Genomic DNA, 17,738 nt, shown 5'->3' on the forward strand with positions numbered 1-17,738 from the left:
AGTCCCCGCTGGGAAGAGCCTGGTGCGGCCCCCAGTCCCAGCCCACAGCAGCAGGAACTGAGCCCCCTGGCCCGTGCCCAAAAGCTAGGACAGGCAGCAGCAGTGCTGGGAGGGGGGCTAATGGGGGGTGGCTGCAGCCACCCCAAAATTCGCCATAATAGCCCGATCCCCCTCCCATTACTGCCACCACCTACTCTGAGTGTAGTGCGGGCCAACCCCCTCCCACCGGAAAGAGCCCAGCCCCAGGGCTGCCCCCCTACCAGTGGTGATGGAGGGAGTGGGGCTGGGGCCCAGCCCCAGCCCGTAGCAGCAAGAGCTGCACCCCCCTGTCCTGTGCCCCACCCTGGCTGTGCAGCACCTGCCTGTGCCCCAGCCCCACTCCCTTCCTAAACACCGATGGGGGAGCAGATCGAGGCCCCACTCATGCCAGCCCCTGCTCCTGCCTGTGCCCTGCTCCCTTCCTCCATCACTGCTAGGGCATCGATCTGCCTACAGCCATTTTCCCTCCCCGCACAGATTTACCTGCTGCCGATTGCATAAGAATGTATTTACTTTGCATATGATGTATTTTGGGTATAAAAGGGTCATTGGATAAGAGCAAATTTGCATATACAGAACCTGCATAAAGCCATGGAAACATGTAAAGAACAGTCAGGAGGACTGGAAGTTTAAGACGACACCTTAGGAAGAGGTGGAGCACTTCTGGATTACAAATGGTCCAGTCATTTAGAATAATCCCAGCTGAGAACTCATATTGGAGCATGTTGTTGACTTTTCCTAGGCTGTCACCTCGGGGACAGGTGCAGAGATTGCTATTAAGTGAGAACTGACAGACTGACACTGCTACCTGCTATGAGCAAGACTTGATAATGCTATATCCAGCTGAAGGACAGTGCTGGAAGGTTTGTGTTTGTTTGGAGACTTTGATTTATACTATGGAGTTTTTGTTTTTATTTAGTCAGCGGGTCACTATTGCAAACTGTCAGAAGCTGGGAGTTCTGGAAACCACTGGCTGACTAAACCTGAAGAGAAACTGAAGCAGAAGCAAGATCTGACAGCAAATTTAGAAGGTTTAGTTATACCTCCTTCATATTATGATTTACCCTGCAAGTAGTACCTCATTCATTCTCTTCCATTGTGCAGTGTCCAAGGCTAGGGACAGACATTACACATAAACCAATTTAAGTGATCAGAAACTGGTTTAAACTTGTAACAGAACAGACATTCAGTGCACATAAACCCTTTTGAAAATGGCTGAAACTGGTTTAAGATAAACCTGGTTGAATGTAGTATCAGATTTAACTGATTTTGGTCAAAATGGTTTATGCAATGTCTGTCCCAGACCCCTTCCTGGTTAAAGTTAAATAAGACTTCCCGGCATGCCCTCTGGACCGGGCAGGCCTCTCCCCTCTGCTCCCTGGCTGGAGCTCCAGCAGAGACCTGCAGGCACAGCAGGGTCTGCCTGGCTTCCCCATGTTCCCCTCCTCCCGCACACCCACTGGTTAAGCAGGGATCCATTCCTTCTGTCTTCCACAGCATGGACCATAGCCAGCATGTAGTATGCTAGTTAATGCTGAGAGGTATCTGTGTAAGGCAGACAGGACAGTGTCTGCTTAGGGCTTTTTAGAGCTAATCAACAGTCAGCTGATAATGTCCCTTTTCCTTTTGGAAAAAACTGTTTAAGAAAAGCTTGAACTAATGAGCGAGGCTTTGTTTTCTGATGGGGTGCTAAACGCTGATAACAGAACTGATAATGCTCTGTTACCAAGGGGGGAAGGGGGAACCCCGCCCTAATCAGAGCATTCTGCCAGGGCCTGGCCCTGCCCCCTCTCAGTTAAGCCTTGTGGAAAGGAAGGGAGGGCTGCTCTAGCACCCTCCAGTTCTAGCCCATGCCACTGCAGGCATGTGCCTGGATTTTTTCAGTCCGGAGGGAATGTCTGTATGGTTACAAACTGGTTCAACCTAGCCAGGTTAGACTAAGATGCAAAGATCAAATCAATTCATACTCAGGCCACCATCTAGAATGTTTACCCCTAGCCCAAAGGTAAGGGCATGAACTAGGCTTAATTAAAGTTGGAAATCAACACTGTCAATCCTAAATAAATGGACAGTAAGCAGAACGGCCAGTCAAGACCAGTGACACAATTACTTGGTGGATCACATGTTCATTCACCACCTCTTTGGTTCTAGAGACCTAAGAAACAGTAACTTTACATTATTACCACTTTGGGGAAAGAATTATTCACCATTTCTGTATATAAGCATAATATGGCCTACTTCACTGAAGCAGCATCAGAAGAACAAATGAATTTCACTATACTGAGAGCAAGAAACATTTAGAAATCTGTTTGTTTAGGCTTGTAAACTGTGCTCAGTACTATGGTATCCAAACATAGCATAACTTATATTTTGAACAACCTCAAATAACTTCTGTTTAACCAATGGACCGTGGCATTTTCCAGCAAGATAACAGCTCTTTTTGAAAACTAAGCCAAATTTTCTACACAGTATAAATTTGCTTTCCCACAAATTTATAGATGACTCCCTTTCCAAGCCCTAAAAGTATGTTCCAAATTTTTCAGGCTCCAGTCCTGCCTATGATATAACTGTTGTCATCAGCTAAAATTAAGATGCCATCAAAGGCACACAGATCAAGTAATTATTATGATGTATTATTATTATAATGTATAAGCTGTTAAATACTAAATGTGTGCTTAGCGATATACAAGAAACAAAAAGCAAGCTGCTTAAGAAGCTTTCACTCTAATAGGCTGCTCCAAATATTACTGAAAGTAATACTTCCTGCTATAAGTAATCCTATTCATCTAAATGGGACTAAACAGAGTATTAAGTATTATACCTGGTAGCATTTGAAGGCATTTATAAGACAAGTAGGCAATAAAACCAAAAAAGTTCACCTTCCCAGTAACTGAAATCAATTAGACAGCAGTGGCACCTGCAGAAAAACCTCAGCATGAGGCAAAGCAGATCGTATTAGATTTTTCTGTTGTTGTTAAATCTCATGGTATTTTGGACTCTTACTTATTTGACCCTAAGAAATCCTAGCAGGACAGAAATAAAATGCTAATTTAAACAGTACATATTTAAAATAATGTGATAATTTAAATTTATAATTATGAATAATGTGATAATTTAAATAATTTCTCCTTTCCTCAGTCAACAGTCCAGTGCCTTTTTCTATGTTGCCTTATGGTCCAGGAGTGCTTTTGTAAATTCTATGTAAGCTCCCACTCTCTCATAAAAAAAAAATTATAAAAAAATAATATTTATGGAGACTTCAATTTATAAACATTGTATCTTCCTTTTGTACCATCTTATGTTCTTTAAATCACATTCTATTGTTATTAATAGTATCACTCTAGTCTTTATACTGCAAGATCATAGAGCAGAACTTTAAAATGCTTGGCCTTCTTTCCAAACACTGAATTCTTATGGCACCATATAAATAAATACAAGAATGTGGTTGCCTGCTATCCAACATACATCACCCAAAGCTATTAAATGCAGTCTGGGTGCGTCCACACGTCACCATATAGTGATGTTGCTACGGTGCCGTTTTTTAGTACTACCTTTTGGAAGTACTAAATCACGGCACGGCACTGGTGATTACTGCACTGCACAGGCGACGTATACTTAGATTTCCCCACTACATTGCCATAGCAGCATGCTATATTTGGGGAGTGCGCCACTACTGCGACATAGCTGGCGATCACCTATAGACCCACAAAACTGCTACATTGCCATAGCACACCATACTTTGCCATAGCGTATCACTACATTGCTATAGGATGACATGTAGACACACCCACTGAGAATAAATATGTTACTATTGGCTCAAATCTATTTCTTTTGTCTAGTCTAATTTTATAGCATTGTTTTGATCGTGAAAGAGCTAAACAGTTACAGCAACCAGAGAGATGGGCCTCCGTGGCATGGGCCTCCATGGCCAGCCCTATTAGGAGAGGCTGAGGGACCTGAATCTCTTCAGTCTCCACAAGAGGAGACTGAGGGGGGATCTTGTGACTGCCTACAACCTTATCAGGGGCCACCAACAGGGACTCGAGGAAAGTCTGTTCACCAGGATCCCCCTTGGAGTCACTAGGAACAATGGCCACAAGCTGAGGGAGGATAGGTTTAGGTTAGATATTAGGAAGAACTACTTCACTGTAAGGGTGACCAGAGCCTGGAATAGGCTTCCCAGAGAGGTGGTGCTCTCACCTTCCCTGGAAATCTTCAACAGGAGACTGGACAGGCACCTGGCTGGTGTCTTATGACCCCTCCCACCCCCAGTGCTCCTTCCTCCCCATGGCAGGGGGTCGGACTTGATGATCTGTCTAGGTCCCTTCCAACTCACTGATTCTACGATTCTATGAGATTTTGCCTAATTTATTACCCAACTCTCTATTCAGAAATATTAAACACAGACTAGTAAGCCTTTGGCAAAAGAAATGAAACATATTCTGAGTTCAAATTCACAATCCATCTCCATGGCGTGCAGAAAGGGAAGGTTATTGTCTTCTCAGGATGCACTAAAACAGTTGGGGCCAAACATTTTTGGCATGCATGCCATGAATTAGCCCCACGCCCTTCCTAAGTGCCACTCCAATCACTACCCCTCTCCCCCTCACACTTGATCAGCTGCTCCATTTCTGCTCCTGCCCTGTGCTCCTTGCCTGATCTACAGGTTGGCTTTTTGTTTCCTGCCCTGTGCTCCCTCCCCATCTGCTCCTGTTTTCCATTCCCTAACTTATCTGCTATTGTGCCACCTGTTTCCTCCCCAGTCTGTCATGTGCCACATACATAGGATGCCTTTGCCACTTATGGCACACAGGCTAGCCTCTGCTCAACAGAAAAGAAAGAAAACTGCTCAACAATAAGCATTTTCAATGAAAAACAAAATAAAACATGAGTCTCTACATCCTATTTGTTTACAGGAATACTGACAGTATATTTTCCTCAAGCTCCTTTAAGAAATGAAATTATGCTGTTGCTGCTATGGTCCATGAAATATGTGAGAGACAAGAATTCTCACGGAGTATTATCTTTTATTGGACCAACTGTATAGTTGAGATAGACATAGACAAGCTTTCAAGTATCATAGGTCTTCCTTAGGTCTCTGGAAGAGAAGCAGACACAGATGAGAGACTTCTGAACAGACACAAACTTACTAGGATGCATCTCATTCAGACATCCAAGTGAGAGCTGGTAAGAGTTATTCCAACATGACATAATTTTGTTAGAGAACACTGGTTCATTACACCCAAATATTTCAGATCTGAGACATCTTAGATTTAACAAACTTTTAAACCTTTCTTGGTTTTCTGGTGGGCTGCTGGGTTCCATGATTTTTATGACCCATGGCTACAGAGCAGTACCATCATGCCCAAAAGTCCTGAAGGCCCCTCCTCTAACCGTCTCAGTTCCTGGCTACATAGTAAGTAGCCCAGAAGCTGAGAACTGGATTTAACATTGGTACTCAGATCGTCTCAATTTTCTGCTGCAGAACCTAGTAATGCTGAAATATCTTAACTCCATTATGCCAACTGCTCCAAGCCATGAATACAAGAGTCCATACAGATACTTCCAGTTTAGCAGTGGTGCAGATTTCATAGCAAGAAAGGACTGGTACTATGAACCAGTCCATGAAAGCTACATGAATGGTGCTTTTAATGAGGATGCACAAAATTAACATGGGTGTCTGCTGCACTTCATGCTGTATCTAGACTCTTATTTGATCCTAAAGAATCCTAAAAGAAGAGAAATAAATGCTAATTTAAATAATACTAATTTAAAATAATTTGAAATGATCTTTCCTCTTTGCCCTTGCTCAGTCTATATCTCAGTGCCTTTTGCTATACTACCTTATACTCCTGGAATACCTTCCTAATTTATATACAAGCTCCCAATCTCATTCAAAAAATAGTAAAACAAAAAAAAGGTGGTGTTCATCCAGAAAAACAATATATCACAGTAAACTAGAATTGAGCCTACAGTCATCACTTCCATGGGATCTAACAGACTATAAATCTGTATGAACTGATAATACCACATTATACTCCAGAATTTTTTCCCCTAGAGTTCTCTACATTGTAATTAAGCTAGAACTTGAGCACCAGCTTCTCTCCAAAACTAAACATAAGCTGATCACATTTTTGTACTGTTCAAATTATACAGACAGTTGCTCCTTTTCAGCCTTCTCCTGACCTTAACAGACCTGATTCTTGGAAGCCTGAGGCAGTGACAACACTATTTTGAGGAATAATAAATGTGAAATATAATTTCAATTCTACCTTAAAAATACAAACCACAACCCTTGACTTCACAAATATCGTTTCATAATTTTAATTCAGTTGTGAAGGTACCAAGTTTGTCTTTTGTTTTTGAAAATATCCTGTGCTTTTATGGTCCTCCCCTACTGGTATCTATGGCTAGCCATTGTGGATCTATGAAAACTAGAGCCAAAAATCCCTTCCATTTGGAACAGAGTGACAGCCAGTCCATGGCTGTGGGGGGCAGTGCTACTCAGGCAGTCTTTAAATGTCACTAACATTGTTGCAGACCCCCTAAGAGCCAGCTGCCTGGAGCTGAGCAGGCAGTATGACCTATGGCCGCACTGAGGAATGGCTCAATAGAATGGGACACCGCCTTATCTAATGGATTAAGCACAAAACCAAGACCAAAAGATGCCTATGTTCTAATGCTGGCTTTGACAATGACTTGTTCTGTGGCCTTAACTGAGTCAGTTAACCTTTCTAAGTTTTCCATCTGTGAAACGGATATTATAATACCTGTCTTACAGTAGTGTTGTGATGACTTATTATGCATAAAGTTTGCATGCATATTCAAGCTCTCTGGCAAGGATGTTCAATGCAACAACTACATTTAACCTAATGCTACAAGCCACTTGCAGAAATTCCCAATCTGACAACCACAAATATGTTTACCAAATCTAATTCTAACCATTGCACTCATTCACTAATGAAAGAAAGCGTCGTTTCCCTGCTTTTTACTTATTAAAAACAACACCCTTCTTTTTAAAAATGAAATTTTGTGGACATTTAGTTCATAATCTGGACTAAACCTTTCAGTGAATAAAAATATGGCCCGCTGAAGTTTTATCACTTCTCCCCCAAATACTATTTTGTATTCTTTTTCATTTCGTGAAATTAACTCACATTTATATCGGGACTAGACATCCTGCTCCTGGATGGTACAAATTACATCTGGAACCATACTTCTAAAGGAGACTCAAATAAACACTATGAATTTTTGTATTAAGAGCCTTCTGTTTCTATATGGAAATGTATGGTTGTGTATATGCAAGAAAAATATTGCTAGCATCTCGGGAACAAAGCCAAAGGTTGTTTTTAAAACTCAGGTCCTAGAAGTTAACAGATGTAAACCCATCTTCATCTGCATCTGAAAATATTACCCATCTTACCATACTTCCAATTAAACTTATCAATACTTTAACAAGAATTTACCAGGAACGAGTCTCTCACATAAACTTTCAAAGAAAAAAAAATTTCCTCTCTCTTGAGCTGCATTTACTTTCTGTTCCCCAAGAGGTGACAGCATGAAATCTAACATATGTAGGATACTAAATCCAAATGTCATGAAGCCTTTAATCAAATATGCCTTTTATACAAAGTCCTGTGCAGAAAACTCAGAACCCTAAAAAGTACAAACAATCAACTGATAATGAGGCCATAAATACAAGTAAATTTACTTCTAATGACGACTAGAGACACAGTCATCAAAGTGTTAAAAATTCATTTCATGCATATCTCATTTGCCTCTTCGCTGATATTTATCACATAATTCTGTGAGAAAGTAGAGGCCTAAGATGCTCCAGATAAATGTCTCAATTAATTGTACAGAGGTAGCCCTCTTTGAGCTGAACCAGAGCTGTGAGCTCTTTATTAAAAGCACTATTCTGTAGCCCGTAACCTTGTTCCTTGACTCCTCTCTAGTTTCCAATTTAAACAAGTCCCCATGCGGCCTGCTCTAAAGGGCTTTGTCTCCCTGTCATTGTTAAGAGAGCCGAGGCATCCTGGAAGTGTGAAATCAGACCTCATGAGCTGAACGGTTCCCCAGGGAACGCTGGACTGCGCAGAAGGTCAAAGTCATGGGCTGGACCATCTGAAAGCGTCTGATCGCCGGTCTGTGACACAGCAAGCGGGATGGGGGTGTGGGGGGGTGGAGAGCAAGGGGACTAGAATTGAGCACATCTTAATTAAAGCCCACAGACAGCAAAACAAACTGTTTTCTAGGCAGGCTGTCAAATAGAGCTTAGATTTAGCCCTACTAATGAATATGAGTTGCTAACTGTTACTTCTTAAGATAATAAGACTCTCAGTGAAGTTGATAAAAACTGTGGCATATCTTTTTTTCACCATTTTCTTCCTTAAATAATCTGCTATCAATAAGGCAGATTTTCTAAAGAAAAGTATGAACATGTCTGTCTTAATAAAGGATTAGCAAACACCATCTATTAAACTAGCTGATTTCACCAGAGAACTAGAGCTTTATAAGCCTTCTATATACATAACTGTTGCAGGAAGCAAAACACAATTTTTCTGACTACTGCTATAACTGATGCTACATTTCATTTTAAAAGGATCTGTGTTTCTTTCTAAAATTTGTCTGGTTCAAACGCAAAGAAAACATGTTAATTTGAGAGGTTAACTCTGATGATGAATATATTATACACTACCTTTAAACAATTTGCTAGTATGTATATTTCTCACTGGTCAAAGCTTTATTGTACCAGTCTGTAGCAATGCTTCACAAGCCCCTAGTCTCTCTGAAGGCTACAATCCCTTCATAAGGAACCCCAAGCAAGCTAGGGGGAATGCAGAAGGAAGGGAAAAGATAACTTTTCCTGTTTTGCTGAGGACTTGTGGGGAAAAAAATAAAACAATCTAGTACTGAACAGTTAATGCTTAATAAGGATGTAAACTGAAGCATCTCCGGAAGAAAATAAAAAAATGAGCAGCCTCTCTTGTCCTGCTGCACTTTTTCATACCTGAATTCCAAAAATACAGTGTTTCCATGAAAACCTTTCAAGCATGGTTGTTTGCCCCATCGCACCTCCTAACAGAATAAAAGTTCATACTGGTAGAAGCCTACTATTTTTGACCTACAGAAAGAATTGCATGACCTTGTTCGAGACGCGTTCTTATGTGCTTCTCCTGGTTGCAGGGGCATTACAGTATGCCAGTTCTTTTGCCGACTGACCCTACAAAGTGGTCAGTACTTTCTATTCTTACTGAAGTCAAGTTTGGCTGCTAGGAAAATGCTCAATCCCTCAAAAGATTATGCCCTTAATGGGTGTTCTTGTAAGTGGCTGGATTGAGTAGTATTTCTTAATACTTCTCAAACCCAGTTAGAGGAGACTTTAACAGTGACCAATTTTCAAAACTGTTGCGCCCACTTTCTCAGGCTGTAAAAGCCTGCCCACAATTTAACTGAAATTTCAATCCACCCCTTGTCTCTTGTTCAATGCATGTGTATGTGTGGGAGTTGTAAACTGAGGCCTTAACCACCACAGTTAATCTCTTTTTTTAATCTGTATTAACCTTAATGATTTGAAGTGCACTGTCCAACACTGGCCTATTGAGATGGAAGAAAAAACTACCCTCAACTATCAACAGTTTATTAGAGGCTTAACTGAAGTGACCTACTGTAGTAGTATTCAGCTGAACAAGGCTATAGGCTTTTTGTGGAAAGGAAAAGAATTGAGGGTTTCATTAAAAAGTAATTTGTGCTTTTTACTCACTCATTCAAAGGGAGTCTCAATTGCTCTTTATTCACACAGAGTTAATACAGTATTACAATGCTTCTCAATGAATGTATGGTAACAAAAGAAAAAATTTTACATTTTGAAAGGAAAAAATTCTTTGTAACTGTAGCAAGATTGATGGCTACTTAAAAGATTACAGCAGTCTTTTCCTTTCTGTGCTTATGCTTAATGATGGAATATTACGGAGTTTTTAAACTATTCAGCCTAAGCTAATATATTTTGACATTACTTTATATTAAAAATTATATTAAAAATGAAATTCTCAACCTACAGGCTAGGGAGCAAATCTCACAGATACTGTTTAGGTATTTATGTTGTTGCTTAGACTTGGGATAAAATACCATAAGGTTAACTCAGAAAAAATTATGCCAAATAATAAATAGATAAATAAATAAAATGTAAAGCATCCCCCACAATTTTGATTCATATAAGCAAATCTTAATCACATATAATATTGTTGATGTCAGTTGGTCTCCTCCCATAAATAAGGATTACTCACTTGAGTAAGGGTGGGAGGAGCAGGTCCTACATAGCATCTACAAACACTTTATTATGACAGAAAAGGCTTGATCATAATATGAAGAATCAAAAAACAAATCAATCACCAAATAAGTCCTTTCATTAACAGTTATTTCTAAACATCTATTCAAATTCAAATTGTAATCTGAAGGCAGGCCACTCAAGTGGTTCTAAAGGTCCCTACAAAAATAGATACATGTCAGAGCACTTAATAAATCATTTCCCTTTTTTTCAACATTATAGCAAACATAGTGGTCCAAAAATTTGTATAATCTCTGAAATATACAGCCTTCTTTAAAAATACTTATTTAGTACAAATAATTGTTCTAGCTATTCCTGGTGGACAGACACAATATTTAGAGCACCTAGGATGGCAATATAGCAGGTGTTTATTCCCGTTGATAACTGACAGTCATTCAAAATGTACAGTGTCTTAAAATAGTTTCAGTAGTTCTGTACATCTTTAATTGAATCAAATGCATTTCCAAAATCTTGTGCAGAAATGACATGAGGATCAAGAAAAGTCAAAGACTGAACCAGGTCAGAGACTGAATCATCCCATTGCCCCTGAATAACTTAATCTCTCTCTCTCTGTTCAGACCACATTGGATTATAAGGTCAAAGCAGAGCAAAGAATCTTAAGAAGTGTTTCTCCAAGCTCCTCCAAAAAAAGAATCTGTTATTTTGTGTTTCACAAACTGGATGATCAGTTTCAGCATTTTTTTGCCCTGTTACATCTCTAAAGAAAAAAAAAATATTTATATCATATTACTTTATACAGAAGCATTACAGGAGACATATCGGATCATGCCTACATTTATTCCTGTAATAGAATTTGTACTTTAACTTCTATGGTGGCAGCTAAACCAAATGTTCATGAATTTTATAGTAATGATAGGTACTTTATGAAAGTGAACAATCTCTTCTTATTCCCCTTAGCTTGTGGAGCATGACGCTCATTGTACTTTTAAGAGAGAACTTAGTTATTTTTGAAGAAAAAATATTGGTATAGTTTCAACATTTTTTTCTTAAGTAGTTTTCAATAAGCAAAATACAACTCTATCAATTCAGCTAATTATACAAAGAACAAAACATTACTAAATAATAACTTTAAATTATTTACTTATCAATCTTTACAATTAGCCACTGAAGTAGCATTGGTCGCGGGAAACTTTGTGTTCCTTAGGAAGATCTGATTATTATTAGTAGTATTTTAATATTAAACTCGAACCAGTCTGTCAAGCTCTTTGGTAAATTCCAGAAGGTTAGTTCCTGACAGATTTAATGTATTATCTGAGCCTATCGTATTTTGAATTAACTGTCTGCTTTGTCTTGTAAACAATATTTACCTTCAGTTCATTTTGATTATGAGATTTTCATATATTTGTACCCATTAGAGAATAAAGTCCTGCACATCTACCACATAAAATGTCTTTGCAGGACCTCTGATGGTGAAAAAGGTGTATTTCTCCTCTCCCATAGAAACTGTAGGATTCTGTTTGCTGGCATTACAACTCATGGTCCAGCACATAAAAGTTTTGTTTTTTGCTAAGAGATATGTCGTCTGCAAATGAGCTGAAGAGTTCTGACACTTTATCGTTTTTAAACTTTATATTTTGCTGAAACTGTCCTATTTGTCAAATGATTCACTTTTTTATTAGACTATCACAGAAACATAATGAGTCCTTGCCTGTAACATCAGCTGCCATCAACGCTTCTGCTCTGATGACCTTCACTTGTAGAAATCCCACATCCTTCAGATTATGAAACATCCTCATTGGGCTCTAAATAATAATAATAATAATAAACATAAATATTATAGCTTGTATAATTCTTCTCCCTCCCCTCCATTCCAAATATCATTTAGTACACATGATTGCCTTTTTAATTAGGGTTTTTTTTAGGAATGTAATGTTAACGGTACCCATCAGTTTCAAAGCATATCTATCTCCAATTTATAAACTGGAGATTAAATGAAAGAATATATAAAGGTAAAACAAATTTAAAATTTTAATTCAACTTTATTATACTTCTAATATTAAAAGTGAATAAAAAATTTTTTAATGTTGGTACATTATTTAGCATAACAACATATACAACTGAATAAAAATATTTATACTATTTCCTCTTGCTAAATACTTTTGCACTTAAAAACCATATTTAATTTCCCTTGTTATAGCTCCCCAAAAGAGTTTTGTTTGTGATTAAGGGCCAATATTCTTCTTTTCAGAAACATGTTTAGTCATCTGACTTTAACAGGAGTGACACACAAATCAAAGACCAAAAAGATGGTTATGTACTGCTGGAACTCTCATAACAGATCTTTCCTTCCTTGCCAGCAAGGCTTATATATCATTTAGATTTATCAACATTGGAAAAGAGTAGTTCACATTTATTCATGATATGCAACATTTGTGAAAACCTTTTAGAAAACTATTTTGAAACACTGATAGCTATGTTTTCAAGTGACCAGATGCAGGAGACTGGTATTGTAGTAATTGAGCCCAAGAGGCTCAAATGTTTCTATAAGGCCTGAATCATACTGACAATTCTGCAGATAAATTTTAAGCCCACAATATATTAACTGTACATACCAAAGCTATATTTTAGACATCAGATAATCTGAGTCAGGAACTCAAAAGATGGTCAATTAAAATAAAATTCTAAAGTCCATATTTAGAAATGTATGTGGCTTGATCTAAGATTTTTTTTTTACAAGTCTTGTTCCTAAAACCTAGCACTTGTGCACATTATAACTTTCATCAACAGTTTCCTACAAACAAATCCATTGAAGCCATTTTTTTTTAAATTAAGGCCAATAAGTTTTAAAGCTAGGGCCTTATTTTACTGCTTTAATATGAAGCAAGTGAAACAGCTTGTACTGTTCATAACAAAGTCTGAGATTTTAAATCATGCAAGCAGCAAGAAAGACACTAGGTGGGTGATTCTGAAATATATCATAAGGGAAAACTGTTAGGTAAAACTATTAGGGAGCTTTAAGTCTGTAAACTAAGATTACTGTTCTGAAGTAATCTTGAAGGTGCCACTTGAGTGCAATCCTAAAGGTTAGCTTGTTTGAAAAATGTAATATATTTATGCCTAACAAACATTAAAGCACATCCCTGCCTTTTTATTAACAAGAGAATTCTGACAGTCAAATCACACTATGATATTAATTTTATAAGTCCCCTCTGACTGATTATTGTTCACAGCGGATGGTTGACCTTGGTATACTGAGCTGAGGAAATGCAGTTATGTGTAATCTCATAGGCTTTATATATATACACACATATATACACATATACATATATATAGTGTTTATCACAGAGATTGTTTTAATCAGTATTCACATTTGTTTATCATCAGAAATCTGTTCAAAATAAACAGATAAAGTTGAATCAAAACATACTTCACTCTATTTATGTGCTTGCAAACCAAGGGTGGTGGAAGTGGTGTTACCGATAGCAATGTTATAATTCAAACGTCTGTTGGAAGTCTGTCATTTATTACAATACTGATCAAGTTTAATTTTGGAAGCTTCTTATCAGAGCTGGCACCAAAATACAGATAAGTTTCCTGCTCTAATGTAGTGCAAAAGGTGAAGAGATTTACCAGAAGGTTTTTGCACCTCAATTTTTGTAGCTATTTAACAAAAGTTTCTAAGTGGCTGAAACAAATAGCAAGCTGGGAGGGGGGGAGACTAAGCCAAAGTTTAAAAAAAAAAACAACACACACACACACACACAAAAAAAATCACACTGGTAAATACATTCTGCTAAAAGGCAGCATTGCTGTATTTCACTCTTGATACCCTTTCTCAGACTTTCTGGGATAATTATCATTTGAACTTTTAGTTTCAGCAAGTCAGCTGATTTAGACTCATTTATTGTACATTCTGACAGCCTGGGCTAGTGACATACTGTGCAATATTATTGTAGGGACTCTATGAAAAGAAAATGACTTTATTACATTACTTTAAATATGTAACATTATGTAATGATTTATCAGATGATATTCTGTCTTCTTATTTATGATTATTGTTGAAGGCCTCAAAACCTAGATAGCTTCTAAAGTCTGAAATTTCCATAGTAGAGGAATCTATGATTTGCTGTGAATCCTTTCAGCCCTCAATAGATGGGAAAAGATTGAAATGCTCTGGAGATGAGTCCTCTTTATTTTTTTAATGAAAGGCTGTATAATATATTTTCTGTATGGCTGCAGCAGCTGTCAGGGAGAGCATCTCAGTTCAGCTCTATTATGGGAGAAGCAATACCCCATCCTATGGCATTGAGATACACTGAGGGGCCAGTACTGATTGACAGCTTGTCACCGTGACGTCTTATTCCATCTCTGTTATGGAGAAAATTAATGTCACACCACCAGCCTTATGACTCGCTGTCATCCTAGAACCGCTCACCTTTTATCAATGCTCTAAATAACATTTCAAGCCCATCGTCTCACGGTGGACAATCCGGTCAAGGGACATTAAATCGGATGACTGTGAAATGTCATAATAAAAATGGAATGCTAACAACTTCTTCTCTAAACTAGCTCCTCTGGTTTTTAAACTGTGACAAGGGGGACCATGGGTTCAGCACACCCGTTCTGAAAAGGTCATACAATCTCTCTTGGTCTGTACCCATTACTGCCCTCCTTCTCCCCACCCCAAAAGGAATTAATCTTTTCAGACAATTGTGGTAAAATAATGGTTCAAACAGTAATGTCTGTTTAATTTGTAGGGCTCTGATGTTCAGCTACAAATGGTTAAATGACAGTAATAGAGTCATTTTCAAAGGCTATTTGATCTGATGGCAGGGTCAGCTCATTAACTGTTTGTGGCCACAAGAGCGGGTGCAAAATGCATTTTTCAAATGTTGTTTGCCTTTAAGAAGTTTAAAAAAAAAAAAATCTTCCAAATGCTATAAGTGCATCTTGCTAACTGCATATTAGTTATTTGTATATGCCTGACAGTATAAAGATAAATCATTCAGCAATGAGAAGAAACAATCTGGATTCTGTAGATATTGTTCTGCTGCTACCTATGGGTCACTTTAGCGAACAAAATATGGCAATTTCTCCAAAGGTATTCAATATTAAATTCTGGAATATATGTAAATGTAAACTTATGTTTCTGTCAAGTAGCAAATTAGAAACATCCCTCAAACAAAGGTTATGTGTTTTCTTACGTTTCGAATGCAGCAGTATGTGTATATTGAAGATGTATTTAAATTTTGAAAATTATGTTTATGTATATGGATATATGAGAATAAGAAATCATTTGATCATTCTCATACTATATAAATTATGTTATACATTCAACTTTTAAAGCAAAAGTAGAGAATTGAAGAAAGCTAAACTTATACATGGAGCAATCTTATTTCCCTATGTTGTCGCTGAACTATCAAAACTATCAATATCACTTAACAGCCACATGTTATCACAGTTATCCACAAAAATATGGTATTGTTACACTCAATATCAAAATGTATGTCATTATAGAAAATAGATCCATCAGAAATGTATTATATTTATAAAGATCTATTCTGACAACAACAGACTCTGCCTTGCTGGATATCAAAATCTGAAATAATTCTCATAATTGTAATTATTTTTCAAAGGTGGTACACAATACCTTAGCTCTCAGTTGGTTAGAAAATATAATGTTTAGCCTCACTAAGTCACCTCTATTAAACTGAGTTTACGATAACACTATTGGTGTATGAGTTGTACAAGCATTAGCAGACAGCTGATTCGGTGGAGATAGCCAGAATAAATTTGCTGAAGCGCACATCCTGCTAATCTGTTTGAAGAATATTGTACAGCATTAGTACTAGCACTTCATGTTATCTGCACAGCCTGATAAGGTACATCTTTATTAAATTCAGTTATTGAAAGGATGTCAGTCAGGGAATGGGAATATTTTAAAACCTAAAAAAAATTAAGCGGCTCTTTGTTAGTCAGAGCTTGGTTTAATGGCTGAGTGTCTAGAGAAGCCTTCTAAACACCTGGCAGCATTGTACAATAAAAGCTTTGTAATTTTAAGTGGAGATAGGGGTTTTTTTCCTCCCCTTTTTCTTTATGTATAGTGAGACGGTTACTTTTAGTGATTTGAGTATTAATAAATGCTGGAGTAAGAGCTCCCCTCTCTGTTGCTTTGATAAAACTACACAGATTCTGTGTAATGTGAGGATGCTGGGAAATAAAATAATTTGTTTCAGAATATTCTGAAATGGAAATATAGTTTAATATAGTTATTTTAATGACCTAAACCACTGCTCCAGACTCTAGTACTCAGTCAAAAAATAGAAAGGCTTCTTTCATTCTAATATGCTAACAATTGCAAAACTCTCCACACTCCAAGGAGCTGAAAAGAATATTTACTAGAACACTCTAAAGTTGCTAATAATATCTTAGATTATGCTACACTTGGAAAACACTGAAATAATCAAAATTACATAATGCTACAGTCAAGTAAAATAGCTGAATAATTACTGATACAACAGTTTATGCAAAAATAGGATTTGGGGCTCTGTGGATATAATCAAACTCTTTAAGTCAATTACTACAATATTAACAGCTTAGTTAAATCTTTGTTACTAGTGGGTAATAGATCAATTCAGAATGTTTAACACTTATTCATTATTTCTTTATAATATTACATTAAAAATGGAAAGTTACGGATACTACATACATATCTCTTCAGTATTTCTTCTCGCTCTTTCTGGTCCTCCAAGAAGTTGACAGAGAGGTCAGAGATACTGACTGCAGCTGAGGCTGTCAGGGTGACCAGCAATACCAGGCATCCTTCTCCTTCCTCCAGCTGCAACTCCAGCTTGTGAGTTTGTTCTTTACTCAGGGCCGACAGGTCAATCTGGCACCTAGAAACAAACGTTTTGAATCAGCATTTGGCTTTCTTCGTAAGATCAAACAAGAGCAGCAGGAGCTGACCTGCACTCAACTATGCGAAAAAATAAATCAGTTGAAATTCCTTCCTTGTCTGTAGGAGGATTTATCTTCAGTTTTATCCATATCTCTTGCCTGCTTTTAGCTTCAAATCATTACAATGCACAAGAACTACATGGTTTTTTTTTAAATACATACAATGGAGATGCATATGAACCAGACCCTTAATCTAACCAGGAATCAGAAATCTAGACTTGTATCTATCCTGTGTTGTTTAAGTCTCTCTCTTAAATAAACATAAGACACAAGTATAACGTGAATCTTTCCCAAAACGGTGAATCTCAACACACTAAGACTAGTACTCATTCCTCTCCATTATTTATGCACTCTTTAAGGGACTGATTGTGGTGGAAGCTAACATCACTGGCCATGAGAGTAAGGGAAATGGAGCATTACTTGCATCAAAGATCAGCAAACTACAGCCTGAGGA

The 17,738-nt window shown here is 37.7% G+C and overlaps 1 protein-coding gene across 1 annotated transcript in view; it reads right to left on the reverse strand.

Annotated features, from left to right (window-relative positions):
• The window catches only part of MCTP1 (multiple C2 and transmembrane domain containing 1), a 500,289-nt gene that overhangs the window by 163,379 nt on the left and 319,172 nt on the right, over window positions 1-17,738 (reverse strand). The window contains exons 10-11 of the mRNA XM_090038277.1: window positions 17,037-17,223; window positions 12,036-12,129 (exon numbers count right to left, since the gene is read on the reverse strand). Of these exons, the coding sequence (XP_089894403.1) occupies window positions 12,036-12,129; window positions 17,037-17,223 (281 nt within the window). The remainder of the gene's footprint in view (window positions 1-12,035; window positions 12,130-17,036; window positions 17,224-17,738) is intronic.

This window comes from Crocodylus siamensis, chromosome 3 (genome assembly GCF_052110815.1).
Source record: "Crocodylus siamensis isolate JL-2025a chromosome 3, ASM5211081v1, whole genome shotgun sequence".
Taxonomy (NCBI): domain Eukaryota; kingdom Metazoa; phylum Chordata; order Crocodylia; family Crocodylidae; genus Crocodylus; species Crocodylus siamensis.